The 15,919-nt window shown below is 36.2% G+C and overlaps 1 protein-coding gene across 4 annotated transcripts in view; it reads left to right on the top strand.

Moving 5' to 3' along the window:
• ZNF518A (zinc finger protein 518A) overlaps positions 1-14,859 on the top strand; it is a 33,997-nt gene extending 19,138 nt beyond the window's left edge. For 2 of the 4 annotated variants that reach the window (XM_030809112.1, XM_030809118.1), the window contains exons 4-6: positions 2,504-2,650; positions 7,023-7,146; positions 7,297-14,859. In XM_030809112.1, the coding sequence (XP_030664972.1) occupies positions 7,423-11,871 (4,449 nt within the window). In that variant the 5' untranslated portion in view covers positions 2,504-2,650; positions 7,023-7,146; positions 7,297-7,422 and the 3' untranslated portion in view covers positions 11,872-14,859. Of the gene's footprint in view, positions 1-2,503; positions 2,651-5,597; positions 7,147-7,296 lie in introns of those variants that run through there. The other 2 variants (XM_030809129.1, XM_030809123.1) reach the window with 2 other exon arrangements.
• The last annotated feature ends 1,060 nt before the right edge of the window (positions 14,860-15,919 follow it).

The raw sequence follows: 15,919 nt of genomic DNA, 5'->3' as shown, positions 1-15,919 counted from the left end.
GTTACCTCAATCTATTACAGCTGATAGTTTTAAAGCATAATAAAAATAAATTGCCAGAATAACGAAATTTTAAAAATGAAGACACACAAAACACAAGTACATATTTTTATTATTAGATTCAACCGATAAGCCTAACCCTGAAAATTCCTGTAATAGTTTATAAATGTTTATTTTCGGTTTCGGTACTTACCTTGTCATGGACTGGTGACAGATGGCTTATGGACCATCAGCAGACCATAGTTTAAGGAGCATTGCTGTCGCCTAGGAGCCAATTAGAAGCAGAAAAAAAAGGGATTTGAGGTGAGGGTTTGTGTCTCATGTATATGGTCATTTAATCCTCTTGGTTTTGGCATAGTGCCTACACTCTCCCCTATGCCTCATCTCCCCTAAAACAAAGATTCTGTTTTACCCACTATAGAGAGTAAGCCTCTAGACTTCTGTAGTGGGGAAACAACAGTAACCGATAGCATGATAGAGTGGGGAAGAGAATCTTAGCATCTAACTAAAAGTCAACCAGCTTTCTCCAAATTTCTTTCTGTTTTAGCTTCCCCCTCCCTCCTTCCTCCCATTTCAGAGTTGCTTGGTGCTGCCAGTTCTTAGGCCTCGTAAAGATTCAGAATGTAAAATGTGTTAGTTCCTAGCTTTCCCAACTGTCTGCAGGGTCATTTATCTGCTTTTCAGTATCCAAAATTTTGTTGCTATTGCTTCCTCTTCTGTTTTCCATTGTGAATTTTGCTGTAAGGGATTCCAAATATTTGATGTCACAGGTGTTCTTTTTCTCCAGTCTTTTCTGCTTTCTTAACTATATTAATAACAATGTTTATATTCATTTCTATGTTGTAGGTTATATTGTTCACAGATATTTCTTCTATATTACATTTTTTTGGTTTTCTTTGTGATTTAAATTTGAATTTGCTGAAGTATTTACTCAAAACTTTTTTCCTCAAAGAGTACATATGTAGTATGTTTTCTGAATCTTTGCATATCTAAAATTGTGCTTTTCCCTCACATATGGGAGCTTTTCTGGACGTGAAATTAATCTTGGGTTACCTCAGAACTCTATATAAATGTTATTCCATTGTCTTCTCATGTTTAGAGTTGTGAATAAAATGTCTGATTAATATTGGTGTCTGGGCCGGGCGCAGTGGCTCACAGCTGTAATCTGAGCACTTTGGGAGGCTGAGACGGGCAGATCACGAGGTCAGGAGATCGAGACCATCCTGGCTAACACAGTGAAACCCCGTCCATCTCTCCTAAAAATACCAAAAAAAAAAAAAAAAGATTAACCAGGCATGGTGGCTCCTGTAGTCCCAGCTACTCGGGAGGCTGAGGCAGGAGAATGGTGTGAACCTGGGAGGCGGAGCTTGCAGTGAGCCGAGATTGCACCACTGCACTCCAGCCTGGGCGACAGAGTGAGACTCCATTTCAAAAAAAAAAAAAAAAAATTGGTGTCTGATTAAAGGTGGTGTTGCTGATGAAAAATCCCTTTTTTTAAGGTAACTATCACCACCTTTTTGGATAGCATTTCATTTTTATCTTTTAAGCTAAAAATTTTTACAAGAATAAGTTGTAGATACTGAGCTTGTAATCTTGCCTGGTATTTGGAGAGCGTTTGATTTTACAAATTCAGATCTTTTTGGAAAAAAAAAACCCTAGGTACAATTTTTTCTCATTTTCAAAATCATTATTCCTCCCGCATCTGCTTTGTTCTCTCTTTTATGACAGTCAGTATGCTCTTTTTTTCAATATGCTAAATCTTACTGAGATTGCTAGTTATTACCTGATTTTTTTTTTAAGTTTTCTCTTTTTTTTATTGCAGCACCTTTCTTTTTTTTTTTTTTTTTTTTTTTTTTTGAGACAGAGTCTCACTCTGTCACCCAGCCTGGAGTGCAGTGGCGTGATCTCGGCTCACTGCAGTCTCTACCTCCACGTCCCAGGTTCAAACAATTCTTGAGCCTCAGCCTCCTGAGGAGCTGCGATTGCAGGCACCCAACACCATGCCTGACTAATTTTTGTATTTTTAGTAGAGACGGGGTTTCACCATGTTGGCCAGGCTGGTCTCCAACTCCTGACCTCAGGTGATCCGCCCCGCTCGGCCTCCCAAAGTGCTGGGATTACAGGTGTGAGCTAGCACGCCCAGTCTTACTGCAGTAACTTTCATTATGGTCACTGCTGGATGGGAGAACGGGAGAGGTTTCTCTGAGGGTTCAGATTATTTTCTCTTTTTAGAGCTGCTGCATCCAGTGATGTTTCTGCCTACTTATCTTTTTTGTTGGCATTGGTGGTTGAGATGAATTCCTAAATAATACACCAAGATTTTCTCAGTGTTTTTGTTAGGAGAAGGGGAAGTTGAGGGTTAACCACATTTATTTTTCTTACAGTGTAGAGATAATTGAGTTATGTGGCGAAAGGACAGGGCTCTTAAACAGAGGAAGATAGCCATGGGTGTAGGAAGATTCGTCTTTGGTCAAAAATAATATCCTCTTTACATCTCTCCTGACAGTTGGTGCTAGCAATCCCCTACTCTGGCCTCTGGACCTAGCTTGAAGTTCTGGATTCATTTCCTTCTTCCTTGTACCTCAGCCTGAGCCTTCTGTCACCCAAAGGGCTCCAGCTGGTTTTTCACTCAGGCCTCACTTTATCTTCCAAGGTATGTTTAGGGGAAGGAGTAGGCAGAATTATGTCTCTCACTTCCTTACTTGGGCATAATGGGCAGATCCTCATTAAATACTGATTGGATGAATGTTCCTAGTGAACTCCCTCTTTAAAAATGGTGGTTGGCAGTGGGTCGGCATTTGTTTTTACTCCCCTCTCACCAGACTGTTTCCTGTCAGACACCTTGCCATATGTATATGGAATGTTTTTCTAGTTCCCAGCCATTTTGTAGGAGTTTTTAAATTATATTTTTTGGTTGTTTCAGTGGGCAGTTAGGAGAAGGAGGAAGTCAGATATTTTCAGTTGCCGTGTTCGTATAGGAAACTACAGATTATTTTAATACTTTTACAAAATTGTATTATTTCAAGACTTTCTGAGATGTTGGTCAAGTCTTATGCTGTAATAATACATATATAGAAGGCAGTAGTTTAAATAGCACATTTAAAACCAGTAATCTGGGCTGGACGTTGTGGCACACACCTATAATCTCAACACTTTGGGAGGCCAAGGCAAGTGGATCGCTTGAGCTCAGAAGTTCAACACCAGCCTGGGCAACATGGCAAAACCTCATCTATGCAGAAAAATACAAAAATCAGTGGACTGTGATGGTGTATACCTGTAGTCCCTGTTACTTGGGAGGCTGAAGTGGGAGGATTACTTGAGCCCGGGAGGTTGAGGCTGCAGTGAGCTGAGATCACGCCACTGCACTCCAGCCTGGGCAACAGCGAGACCCTGTCTCAAAATAAATAAATAATAAATAAATAAAACCAGCAATCTTTGTTGGTGGGTAGAGATTGGACTGTAGTAAAAAGAGCATTAGCTCATAGGTTGGAGGATTACAACTGTAATAAAATTTTTCTTTTTTTATGTTGAGACGTTCACAACATGCCAACATTTTTTGTCCATACGTGGCAACCTTAGTATAAATTGCTGTCAGATATCATGTTTGTGTATTAGTCAGAGTTCTCCAGAGATGCAGAACCAATAAGATACATACACAGTCATACCTTGTTTAACAATGGGAATATGTTCTGAGAAATGAGTCATGAGGTTATTTTGTCATTGCGTGAACATCAGAGTGTACTTACATAAACCTAGATGGTAAACCTGTTACACACTTAGGCTGTATGGTATAGCCTGTTGCTTCTAGGCTACCTGTATAGCATATTACTGTACTGAATAGTGTAGGCAAATGTAACACAGTGATGAGTATTTATGTATCTAAATGTAGAAAAGATGCAGCAAAATTACAGTATTATAATCTCATGGGACCACGTTTGTTTATTTGGTTCATTGTTGACCAAAACATAATTATGCAGCATGTGACTGTATATAGATTGATTGATAGATATATAAATACATGAGAGGGGATTTATTAGGGGAATTGACTCATGATTATGGAGGCTGAGAAATCCTGTAACAGGTTGTCTGCAAACTAGAGACCCTGGGATGCTGGTAGTATGATTCAGTCCAAGTCCAAACCCCTCAGAACCAGAGAAACTGATGGTCCAATTCTCAGTCTGAGGTTAAAGGCCTGACTAAAGCAGGGCTGCTGGTCTAAGTCCTGGAGTCCTAAGGCTAGAGAGCCTGGAGTTCTGATGCCCAAGGGCAGGAGGAAGAGAGTATCCCTTGCTCCAAGAGAGAGGCAGGGGAAATCCTTTTCTCTCCTTTTTTGTTCTGTCAAGGCCCCTGGCCGATTGGATGGTGCCCACCCACACTGAGGCAAATCTGCCCCACTCAATCTACTGACTCACCTCCTGGTCTCTGGAAATACCCTCACAGACAAACCCAGAAGTAATGTTTTACTGGTTTTCTAGGTATTCCTTAATCCAGTCAAGTTGATACCTAAAATTAACCATCACGGATTGCTTCCCCATGCAACAAGTTGAACATAATTGAAGACAGAATAGACTCTCTAGAGAAACTTAAAATTTGAGGGTAAATAACAAACCCAAACTACCTAAAATACAAACTCCTCTAATGCCATATTGTGTATGCCATACATTAAATACAAAAAAGATTGACATTCAGCTTTATTTAACAGTTACCAAGCTTAAGTAAGAGCTAAGTGGATTTCTTAATAAGATGGCCTCTTTTATCCTTATTGTTATGCCATTTTTTTGACTTACAAAAATGTTCCCAATGAAGCTCTTGAACCTCTTGTATTTGAAGTTGAAACTAGTGAAAACACATGAAAACCTGAGTAGCGCAGAACAGGTTTCAAATGTGAAATAGGACATAAGCGGTGTAAATACTGAGTTTCCATCTCCTAGGCATCTAAAATCTTTTGATACTCAGAAACAGAAAAAGTATGTATTACATTTTAATAATCCTATTCTCAAGGTCTAAGTGAGGCATTATTAGAGAAGGAAGCCAAAGCTGTCTGTTATGTTTTATTTCACAACCATTTTGACTCCTGAGTCACATATTAGAGTATCTTATGAGATTAGACAGTTTGATTTCCTGCCTCTTCATATATTCCATTTCCCCACTCTTGCCCTAGTCCCTGAAGGAGAACTGAACACATGATTTAGTAATACTGTTTTCTTTTTAATCAACTCATATAATTCTTTCTACACCCAGCCTGGGCAACATGGCGAAACCTCATGTCTACAAAAAATACAGAACATTAGTTGGGTATGGTGGCACACGCCTGTAGTCCCTGCTGCTCTCGGGAGGCTGAGGTGGGAGGATCACCTGAGCCTCGGAGGTCAAGCCTGCAGTGAGCCGTGATGGTGTCACTGCACTACAGCCTGAGCGACAGAGTGAGACCCTGTCATCAATCTTTTCTTTCTCTTTCTCTGTTTCTTCCTTTCCTTCCTTCTTTTGTTTCTTTCTTTCTTCTCCCTCCCTCCTTCCTTCCTTTCTTTTTTTTTCCTTCCATCCTTTCTTCTTTTCTTTTTTTTTTCTTTTCTTTTCTCTTGACAAAGCAGTGAGTTAAAACCTGACTGTTGGATTGTAGAGCCTTCAATTAGTGTCTAGTTCATTCTCCTAGAAAGACAAGTGCTCTGCTTGGCTAGTCATTCTGAAATCATCTGTAAGCCCCATCTTAGTTTAAGAATAGCCGTCAGATAATTCTTCTCAGCCTTTTCTCCTGGTTTCCTGACAGTTCCAGTTACCTTTTCAGCTTTTCTTCTTTTAGGGCCCTAAAAATCCTTTGTGAGGCCTTCATCTTGTATTACCTTTTCTTTGTAATACTAAAGTTTTATGACAAACATCCCATTCTGGATTCACATTTTACTGTATTAGTCATGGCATGTAAAACAATTCAATAATTGGTACCCATCTGATTAATTTATTGTAGATCTCTTAATATGTAAGTAATTCAACTTTTAATCATTCCCTCAGTAAAGGATTTCTAAAACAGTAAAGTTCGTAGGTATTTAGATTAATTGAAGTTTAAAGCTGAGACCTTTGGATAGGCATTATGGATGAGGAGCTTAATGTGATTTGTACTATGTTTTGTTTAGCTTATCTGATTTTGTCTTCATATATACATATATATATATATATATAAAGCACAAAATTAAAAACGTAATTTTTCTAATAATACAGTTTGATATATTAATGACTGAACCTTCAGTATTCAGATTCCTGTCTCAGCAATATATTGTTATGTCCCATACATGGTAATCACATAGAGTAATAGTGGTAGCTGTGATTTATATAGCACTTTAAAGGACATTTTTACATATATTTTCTCATTTTGTCTTCACAACAACCTTGTGAAAGACATAGGGGAAGTACTAATTTTTCCCCCCATTTTACAGATGAAAGAACTGAAACACAGAGGTTGAGACTTGTCTAAAGTAACATGACCAGTAAGTGCTTGAATTAATGCAGGTAGGTAGTGATGGGTATGTTCTAATCTGCCAAGGTCTTTTCGTTGCTGTCATCTGGCTTGAGTTCTAAGGATATAAATTCACATAGCCAAAATGGTAGGGAACCAGAAAGGTAATGAGTAGATGGACTTTAGGACTACACTAGGGAAATGGTGCCGCTGTTCTTTTTAATTTCTTTCTTTTTGTTCTTTTTGTTTGGTTTCTAACCTGTTAGTAATGATAAGCAGATACCGTCTTTGGTTGTTTCTGTTAGATGAATGAAGCTTTTATTTTAACTATAGATTATCCCTGAGGAACTAAGGAAATAGAAAATCTGGAGAGAAGTCTGTTGGGATTCTCACAGGGAATAGCTATTAGATAACTAAGCAAATGAAAAAGTTAATAGTATATGGATAAACCACATGTGTGTAATTGGAACTTTTTAGGATTCTAAGATTTTTAAAATCTTGTTTAAAAACTGTATCATCACCTTAATATAAAAATCTTAGCGCTTGAGCGTACTTACCCAACTGTGGTTTTCTTTAGATGAGGAAACTGAGGTCCAGAGAAGTTGAAGCTTTCCCAAGGTCACACAGCAGAGCTGGAACTAGAGCTTGCATTTCCTGACTTCCAGATTAGTGTTATTTTTACTTCAAACTATTACTTCTTGGTAAGCTGTTCTTAAAATACTTAACAAGTCTTTTGTATATTTAATTTATGTTTTTGATTAACATTCCTACTTTATGCCAAAATGAACTTACAGATATGAAATTTACTATTATTTTTGTGATGAGAATTTCAATTCTTTGTTTAATTTTAGGTGAGTTATTGTGGGAAAAATCCTGTATATTGAAGATGTCTCTACACAGTATCGTTTCCTGTTTAAATTACAGATAACTTCAAGAGTTTTCAGAAAAAAAGAAATTGGGACTTTTTTGGTTAAATCATGCCATCTGAACAGAAACAGTTATTTTGTGATGAAAAACAAACTACTTTAAAAAAAGATTATGATGTGAAAAATGAGATAGTTGATAGGTTGAGACCTAAACCGAAAATTTCAGAAAGTATTCATTATGAACTAAAAAATGTGAAAATTGATTTGCCAAAAATAAATATTCCAAATGAAGTCCTATTGAAACATGAAGTTGACAAATACAGAAAATTATTTCAGAATAAACAGCAGACTGCAAGAAAATCTATCAGTATAAAGACTGTAAGCTGTGTAGAGGAGTGTACATTGCTTCATAAGTCTGAGAGAGCTGAAGAAGAGGGTATAAAAATGTCTGCAAAAATACTCAATTTCAGCTGTTTAAAATGCCGAGACAACACTCGATATAGCCCAAATGATTTGCAGAAACACTTTCAAATGTGGCACCATGGCGAATTACCTTCATATCCTTGTGAAATGTGCAACTTTTCAGCAAATGACTTTCAGGTATTTAAACAACACAGACGAACCCATAGAAGCACTTTAGTAAAATGTGACATTTGTAACAATGAGAGTGTATATACTTTACTGAACTTGACAAAGCATTTCACATCCACACATTGTGTTAATGGTAATTTTCAATGTGAAAAGTGTAAGTTCTCCACCCAGGATGTTGGCACATTTGTTCAGCACATTCATAGACATAATGAAATTCATTATAAGTGTGGTAAATGTCATCATGTATGTTTTACCAAAGGAGAGCTTCAGAAGCACCTTCATATTCATTCTGGTACTTTTCCCTTCACTTGTCAATATTGTAGCTATGGTGCCACCAGGAGAGAACACCTTGTAAGACATGTTATAACTTTGCACAAAGAACATTTATATGCAAAAGAAAAACTGGAAAAAGACAAGTATGAAAAAAGAATGGCAAAGACTTCTGCAGGACTTAAGCTAATACTGAAAAGATATAAAATAGGTGCATCAAGGAAGACATTCTGGAAACGTAAGAAAATTAACAGTGGAAGTGACAGGAGTATAGAAAAGAACACTCAAGTGCTTAAGAAAATGAACAAAACACAGACTAAATCTGAAGACCAGAGCCATGTTGTTCAAGAGCGTTTAAGTGAGGAAAAGGATGAGAGACGACACTGTGAGAATAATGATAAAGCCCCTGAATCAGAGTCAGAGAAGCCAACTCCTCTGTCCACTGGGCAAGGTAATAGAGCTGAAGAGGGACCAAACGCTAGTTCAGGTTTCATGAAGACTGCTGTACTAGGATCTACACTGTTAATGCTGAAAAGTAATAAATCAGCAGTTCCCCCTAACTATAGTGCTAAGTTTATGGGCTTCAAGATGATGGATGGAAAACAGCATATTGTATTAAAATTGGTGCCTATCAAACAAAATGTGTGTTCACCAGGCTCACACTCAGGTGCTGCAAAGGACAGTACTGCTAATTTGCAGCCCCAGACTTTGGACACTAATGGATTCTTAACAGGAGTAACAACTGAGTTAAATGACACAGTTTATATGAAAGCAACTACTCCATTTTCATGTTCATCTTCTATACTTTCAGGGAAAGCAAGTTCAGAAAAAGAAATGACTTTGATATCTCAAAGGAATAATATGCTTCAAACAATGGATTATGAGAAAAGTGTATCTTCTTTGTCAGCAACGTCAGAATTGGTTACAGCATCAGTGAATTTGACCACAAAATCTGAAACAAGAGATAATATTGACTTCTGGGGAAATCATCTCACTCAGAGTCACCCCGAGGTATTAGGTACCACCATTAAAAGTCCAGATAAAGTCAACTGTGTTGCCAAACCAAATGCATACAACAGTGGAGATATGCATAATTATTGCATTAATTATGGCAACTCTGAATTACCTGTTGAATCCTCCAACCAAGGATCATTACCTTTTCATAATTACTCAAAAGTGAATAATTCCAATAAACGTCGTAGGTTTTCAGGAACAGCAGTGTATGAAAACCCTCAAAGAGAATCTTCATCCAGCAAAACAGTTGTCCAACAACCAATTAGTGAATCATTTTTATCACTAGTGAGGCAGGAGAGCTCAAAACCAGATAGCCTGTTAGCATCTATTAGCCTTTTAAGTGATAAAGATGGAACTTTAAAAGCAAAATCTGAAATTGAAGAACAGTATGTTTTAGAAAAAGGACAAAACATTGATGGACAAAACCTGTACAGTAATGAAAATCAAAATTTAGAGTGTGCGACTGAAAAATCTAAATGGGAAGACTTTTCTAATGTCGATTCACCTATGATGCCTAGAATCACATCTGTTTTCTCTCTCCAGAGCAAACAGGCATCAGAATTTCTGCCACCTGAAGTAAACCAGTTGCTTCAGGATGTACTGAAAATAAAACCTGATGTAAAACAAGACTCTAGTAACACTCCAAATAAAGGCCTGCCACTTCATTGTGACCAGTCATTTCAAAAACATGAGGGAGAAGGCAAAATTGTTGAATCTTCGAAAGATTTCAAAGTGCAAGGCATCTTCCCGGTTCCACCTGGCAGTGTGGGTATTAATGTGCCTACAAATGACTTGAATTTGAAATCTGGAAAAGAAAAACAAGTGTCATCAATGCCACAAGATGTGAGAGATTCAGAGAAGATGCCTAGAATTTCAGGTTTTGGCACATTGCTTAAGACTCAGTCAGATGCGATAATAACACAGCAGCTTGTAAAAGACAAACTACGAGCCACTACACAAAATTTAGGTTCTTTTTATATGCAGAGTCCACTTTTAAATTCAGAACAAAAAAAAACTATAATTCTTCAGACATCAAAAGGATTTTTAATACCATTGAACATTACTAACAAGCCTGGGCTACCGGTTATTCCTGGAAACACACTTCCATTGGTTAATTCACAAGGTATCCCTGCTTCTCTTGTTGTAAACAAGAAACCTGGGATGATTTTAACACTTAATAATGGGAAACTTGAAGGTGTTTCTGCTGTCAAAACCGAGGGTGCCCAAGCTTGTGGAACTATGACTAAGGAGCCTTGCAAAACACCTATTTTGAAGGTAGAACCAAACAATAATTGTCTTACACCTGGACTGTGTTCCAGCATTGGCAGTTGTTTGAGCATGAAAAGTAGCTCAGAAAATACTTTGCCATTAAAAGGCCCTTACATTTTAAAACCAGCGAGTTCTGTGAAAGCTGTTCTTATTCCTAACATGCTATCTGAGCAACAGAGCACTAAGTTGAATATCTCCGATTCAGTAAAACAGCAGAATGAGATTTTTTCAAAACCACCTCTTTATACCTTCTTGCCTGATGGCAAACAAGCTGTTTTTTTAAAGTGTGTGATGCCAAATAAAACTGAGCTGCTTAAGCCCAAGTTAGTCCAAAATAGTACTTATCAAAATATACAGCCAAAGAAACCTGAAGGAACACCACAAAGAATATTGCTGAAAATTTTTAACCCTGTTTTAAATGTGACTGCTGCTAATAATCTGTCAGTAAGCAACTCTGCATCCTCATTGCAAAAAGACAACGTACCATCTCATCAGATTATAGGAGGAGAGCAGAAAGAGCCAGAATCTTCTAGAGATGCCTTACCCTTCTTACTAGATGACTTAATGCCAGCAAATGAAATTGTGATAACTTCTACTGCAACATGCCCAGAATCTTCTGAGGAACCAATATGTGTCAGTGACTGTTCAGAGTCCAGGGTATTAAGGTGTAAAACAAATTGCACAATTGAGAGGAACTTCAATAGAAAAAAGACTTCCAAAAGATTTTTTTCAAAAACAAAAACTCATGAAAGTAAAGACTCTGAAACTGCCTTTGTATCTAGAAACAGAAACTGTAAACGAAAGTGTAGGGATAGTTACCAAGAACCTCCAAGAAGAAAAGCAACATTGCATAGAAAGTGTAAAGAAAAGGCGAAACCTGAAGATGTCCGTGAAACATTTGGATTTAGCAGACCTAGGCTTTCAAAAGATTCCATCAGAACTTTGCGGCTTTTCCCTTTTAGTTCTAAACAGCTTGTGAAATGTCCTAGGAGAAACCAACCAGTTGTAGTTTTGAATCATCCTGACGCAGATGCACCAGAAGTAGTAAGTGTAATGAAAACTATTGCTAAATTTAATGGACATGTACTTAAGGTTTCATTGTCAAAAAGAACTATAAATGCTTTACTGAAACCAGTTTGTTATAACCCTCCTAAAACAACTTATGATGATTTTTCCAAGAGGCACAAAACATTTAAACCTGTTAGTTCTGTGAAAGAAAGATTTGTGCTAAAATTAACACTCAAAAAGACAAGCAAAAACAATTATCAGATTGTGAAGACTACCTCTGAAAATATTTTGAAGGCTAAATTTAACTGTTGGTTTTGTGGTAGAGTATTTGACAATCAGGATACTTGGGCTGGTCATGGGCAGAGACATTTAATGGAAGCTACTCGGGATTGGAACATGTTAGAATAGTTTACCATAATTACCAAGGAAAAGAAAAGTAAAATTACCTTAGAAGAAAACAATGGGTTGAATTACCGTAATGCAGACATTTTCTACTTCATTATAGTACCTGAAATCAAACATTTTAAAAGTTGATTATATTTCTGTGGAAGAGTAAAAGTTGTATGTATGATATTTGAAAATGCTATCCCTGCACTCAAAAGTTTTGAAAGAAACTAATCACAGCACAGAAGTACCTTGATTTAATTTTTTAAACATGTGTTCTTGGGAAGTTAGGGCTAAAGAAAATTTTGATAAAACAATTTTCCCACTTTAGTTCTTTAGTGACTCTTAGTAGAGGGTAATGGCTGACACCCCCATTCTCTCTCCTCTTCCACCAGCCTTATGCATCTAAGTGTAGCTGGAGATGGAGAGCTCTTTCATCATAGAACTGAAGGAGTTTCTCACATTTGTGAACATACTTTGAGAGAGCTTGGGTAAAGAAGTCACTCTATGTCTGCTAAATACAGTTATTTTGAAGGATATTAGGCTCCTTGAAAGTACATTTAACTCACTACAGTTACACCTCATACAATGCTTGAAGAGTTTTTGGCAAGTACATTTTTTTTCCAGTTGAACTCTGTCACTTGTTAGAGATTGGGGACACTCTCCCAAGGTGATTTTCTTTTTCTAAATGACTATGTCAAACGTTGCAGTAGATGGGCAGCTTCAAGAGAAGAATTTAAACTCTTTGTCTCATTGAAAGTTTGGTTAAAGAACTTGAACATAGTTCTGAATTTGATTATATTCTCTGATGATCCTCTTGCACAGAACTATGCTTATCTCATTTGTTTGTCCTCCATAAACAAATGGCCATTTTTTTCTTCTTGGTTCCCATCCCTTTAAAAAGAATGGAACGTAGGAGCACTTCCAAGGGAGTGGCTTTTCTTGAAAGTTAAAATTTTTTACCAAAACAGTATTTTGAAGCAAGATTATATTTTTGTCTGTATTCACTTTATTATTTGAACATGTCCAAATTAGGACAAAGCATTTCTGTTAGCTGCTTCTCAGTGTGAGTGACAACCCAAAACATATATACAGGTTGTTGGCATTTGAAAAAGGAAGCATCAATAGTGGACCCAGAGGCAGTGCATAAAACCTTAGGACAGATTCCTAAGGGATATGCCCAACAGAGTTTTAAAATGGATGTTTTCATGATGACAACAGAATCATAGATTTAGATTTTTCACTTTGTAAGTTTGGATCAAATTTTGTTGGATCTTTGGATAATGGAGTTCTTGTGTTAAAAAATTACGTGCTATATGATTTTTTGTTAACATTGTTACAAGTGTTAATGACATTTTCATTAATTGGATGAAAACTTCAGGGCTTCTTTTCTGTATATAACAAATTAAGTCTGTACATATTTTTGTACTTTTTATGTAAATTTTGCACAGAAAGTTTTGGCACAAGTTTATTTTCTTTCAGTTTAGTTCAGTGCATGCACTAATAAAACTGGTTGTTTAATTTAAAAGGAATATATAAGACTTTACCCATGTTATTTTCTTGGTTTTTATTTCAGATGTAGATTTTGTTTTTGAGGTAAATTCATTCTTCAGGGATTGAACACTATTGTTAGCAAGTGCCTAAAAAAGATGTGAAACAGTTTACATATGTCAGCTGTAACAGTAGGTCCCAAATGGGCCCATTCCCCTAATAGTTTTATTTTAAAGAAAGCCATACATAGAATGCTTCAAGCTATCTTGCTATGCACATTATACTTGTACTGTTTTGTGCAGTTTGTCTACTTTCTTAGTGAAGTATTTTTTGTATAAAATGTTAGAATTGTGTTTCTTAAATTGAGCCTAAGAATGGAGTTAATTGGAAATATACAGTATATATTAATAATGTATATGGTGTTTAAAGAATGGTAAGCATTGTTAATTTCTGTAATGAACATTTTCAATTAAATTTATCTTGTTTGTGTTTACACAAGAATTTTTTTACTGTGCTAAAATCTAATGGAAATTTTATTCTCTAGGAAATACAGATTTTAAAGTGTATGTGTTTTTTCAATGCTCGTTAACTATACAAGATAGATAAAGTGTGGGATTTTTTTTTTCTTCCCAAAATCATAGATGATATATTGTTTAAGAAAGGTAACATATACCATAATTTTACTATGGTTATGCTGGCAAGGTAAGCCATAGAGTGGCTTATAGTCTTCTGTACCCTAACAGCAATAAAATTAAAATGCTGTGTTTGTTACATATAGATCTGTTATGAGGCATCACCTGCTGTAAATAGCGAGGAGAGAGAAGGAACTTTCCTGCTAATATTCACAGCACTATAAAATTACATTTCAGAATAGCCATATCAGGAAAATAATGTCGAGATATGTACTTCTTGCCTTAAAGTTTTAACAGCCATTTAAAGTAAGCTTTGTGCTCCAGATATTCTAGTTGGAACTTTTTCTGATTTTGTTAACTTAGGTTATTCTGAGGGAGGCAAACCTGCTTAGAGCTTCATTATTGCCATTGCAGAAAATCCAAAACAAAAGCCTATATCCTTTATTATTATTATTTTTTTTTGTGTGTGGCTTTCCAAAGAGGGCTTTCCAAAGTATATTCGGTAGTTCAAGGTTCTTATTACAATTGAAGAGTTAGTTTTAGTTTTGCAGTTGAATTTCTGGGTCAGGAATTTGTTTTATTTTTTCCAGTTTGTCCATCTCCACTGAAGTGGGTTTCTCACTATTTGGCAAGTACTTAAAAAACATAATTCACTTTTCAAAGAATTTATCTTGTTAAGTATTCAGTAACACAAATTGAAATGTAATAGTTTTTTTAATGGAAAATATTTTCATTGAGGGATTAGCAAATTTTTTCAATAAAAGGTCAGATAAATAAGCTTCGTAGGCCTTCTAGTTTCTGTCCTAACTACTCAATTCTCATAATGCAGAAAAAACCATAGACAATATATAAATGAATTAGTGTGGCTATGTTTTAACAAAACAATTTACAAAAACAGGAAGTGGGCTGAATTTGGCCCACCAGACATAGTTTACCAACTGTTGCTTGAATTCCCTAGAGTCTGCTTTCAGAATGGGATTTTTATTTAAAAAACACAAGCTTGATAAGTTTCGTGATGTACCTCACCTGTGTAAAAGAGCTACAAAGTACGAACTAAAATGTATGTATATAAAGTTTCCAGTATAGATGTATTTGTATAACAACGAAGAGACTGTAAATGTAATGAAAATGGTTAGTGGGTAAAATAGGTCATTTGTGTGCTAAGAGTAGTGCAACTTATGAAGGGATTAAAAATGAGATAGTGCAGAAATGCTGTGAGAATTTATGTCCAGGTTAGATGGGAAAAGGACTTAGATATTCTTTTAGTGATTTGAAATAGCTGTTAAGAAAAAGTAATAGAAGTTCTTGGGATGGGAGAAAATGGAGGTGAATTAAAAACAGAATATTACATATTAATTCCATACAGCTTATCTTGATTTTTTAAAAATAAGATTCCTTTTCACCGTTGACATCTACTTCCTTCCTTAACTTTCTTAACAAAGCCATTTGGGGCATTGGCTCTGTTCTTTGCCTTAGCAACTTGTTAGGATCCTGGCTGTCAGCATACTACCTTGACCCATTGGGGATCTCATCTAGCAAAACTTACTGGGGGGATTTTTCAGGGTGGTATTTGTTGCTAGTTAGCAGAGTATGGCATTAGTGGAAACTTTTCCCTGTAATGGAGAGTTGAAATGGTTGAGTTTGATGTTTGTTAATTTATGTATGCCTCTCTTAATAACTGGAGAATTGAGAAGTAATTAGTATCTTGGAGGAAGTATTTCATGAAGTCATCTTTGAGGTGCTTTTTGACTAGTTTAACAAAGCTTCTGTTAATGCCTCCAAATTTAGGAATCTTTTTAAAACGAGAATAATTGTTACAAGAGTGGAAACTTTCAAGTAAATAGTGTGGAAAAAATATAATGTACATCAATTTTAGAAGTCATGAATTTAGGAGATGCCAAGAATGTGCTTAATTTAAATACTTATTCCTAGTAAAGACATTTCTAATG

The sequence above is a fragment of the Nomascus leucogenys genome, chromosome 3 (assembly GCF_006542625.1).
Source record: "Nomascus leucogenys isolate Asia chromosome 3, Asia_NLE_v1, whole genome shotgun sequence".
NCBI lineage: Eukaryota > Metazoa > Chordata > Mammalia > Primates > Hylobatidae > Nomascus > Nomascus leucogenys.
The sequence above is the reverse complement of the archived record's forward strand: the minus strand, read 5'-3'. Positions and strand labels throughout refer to the sequence as shown.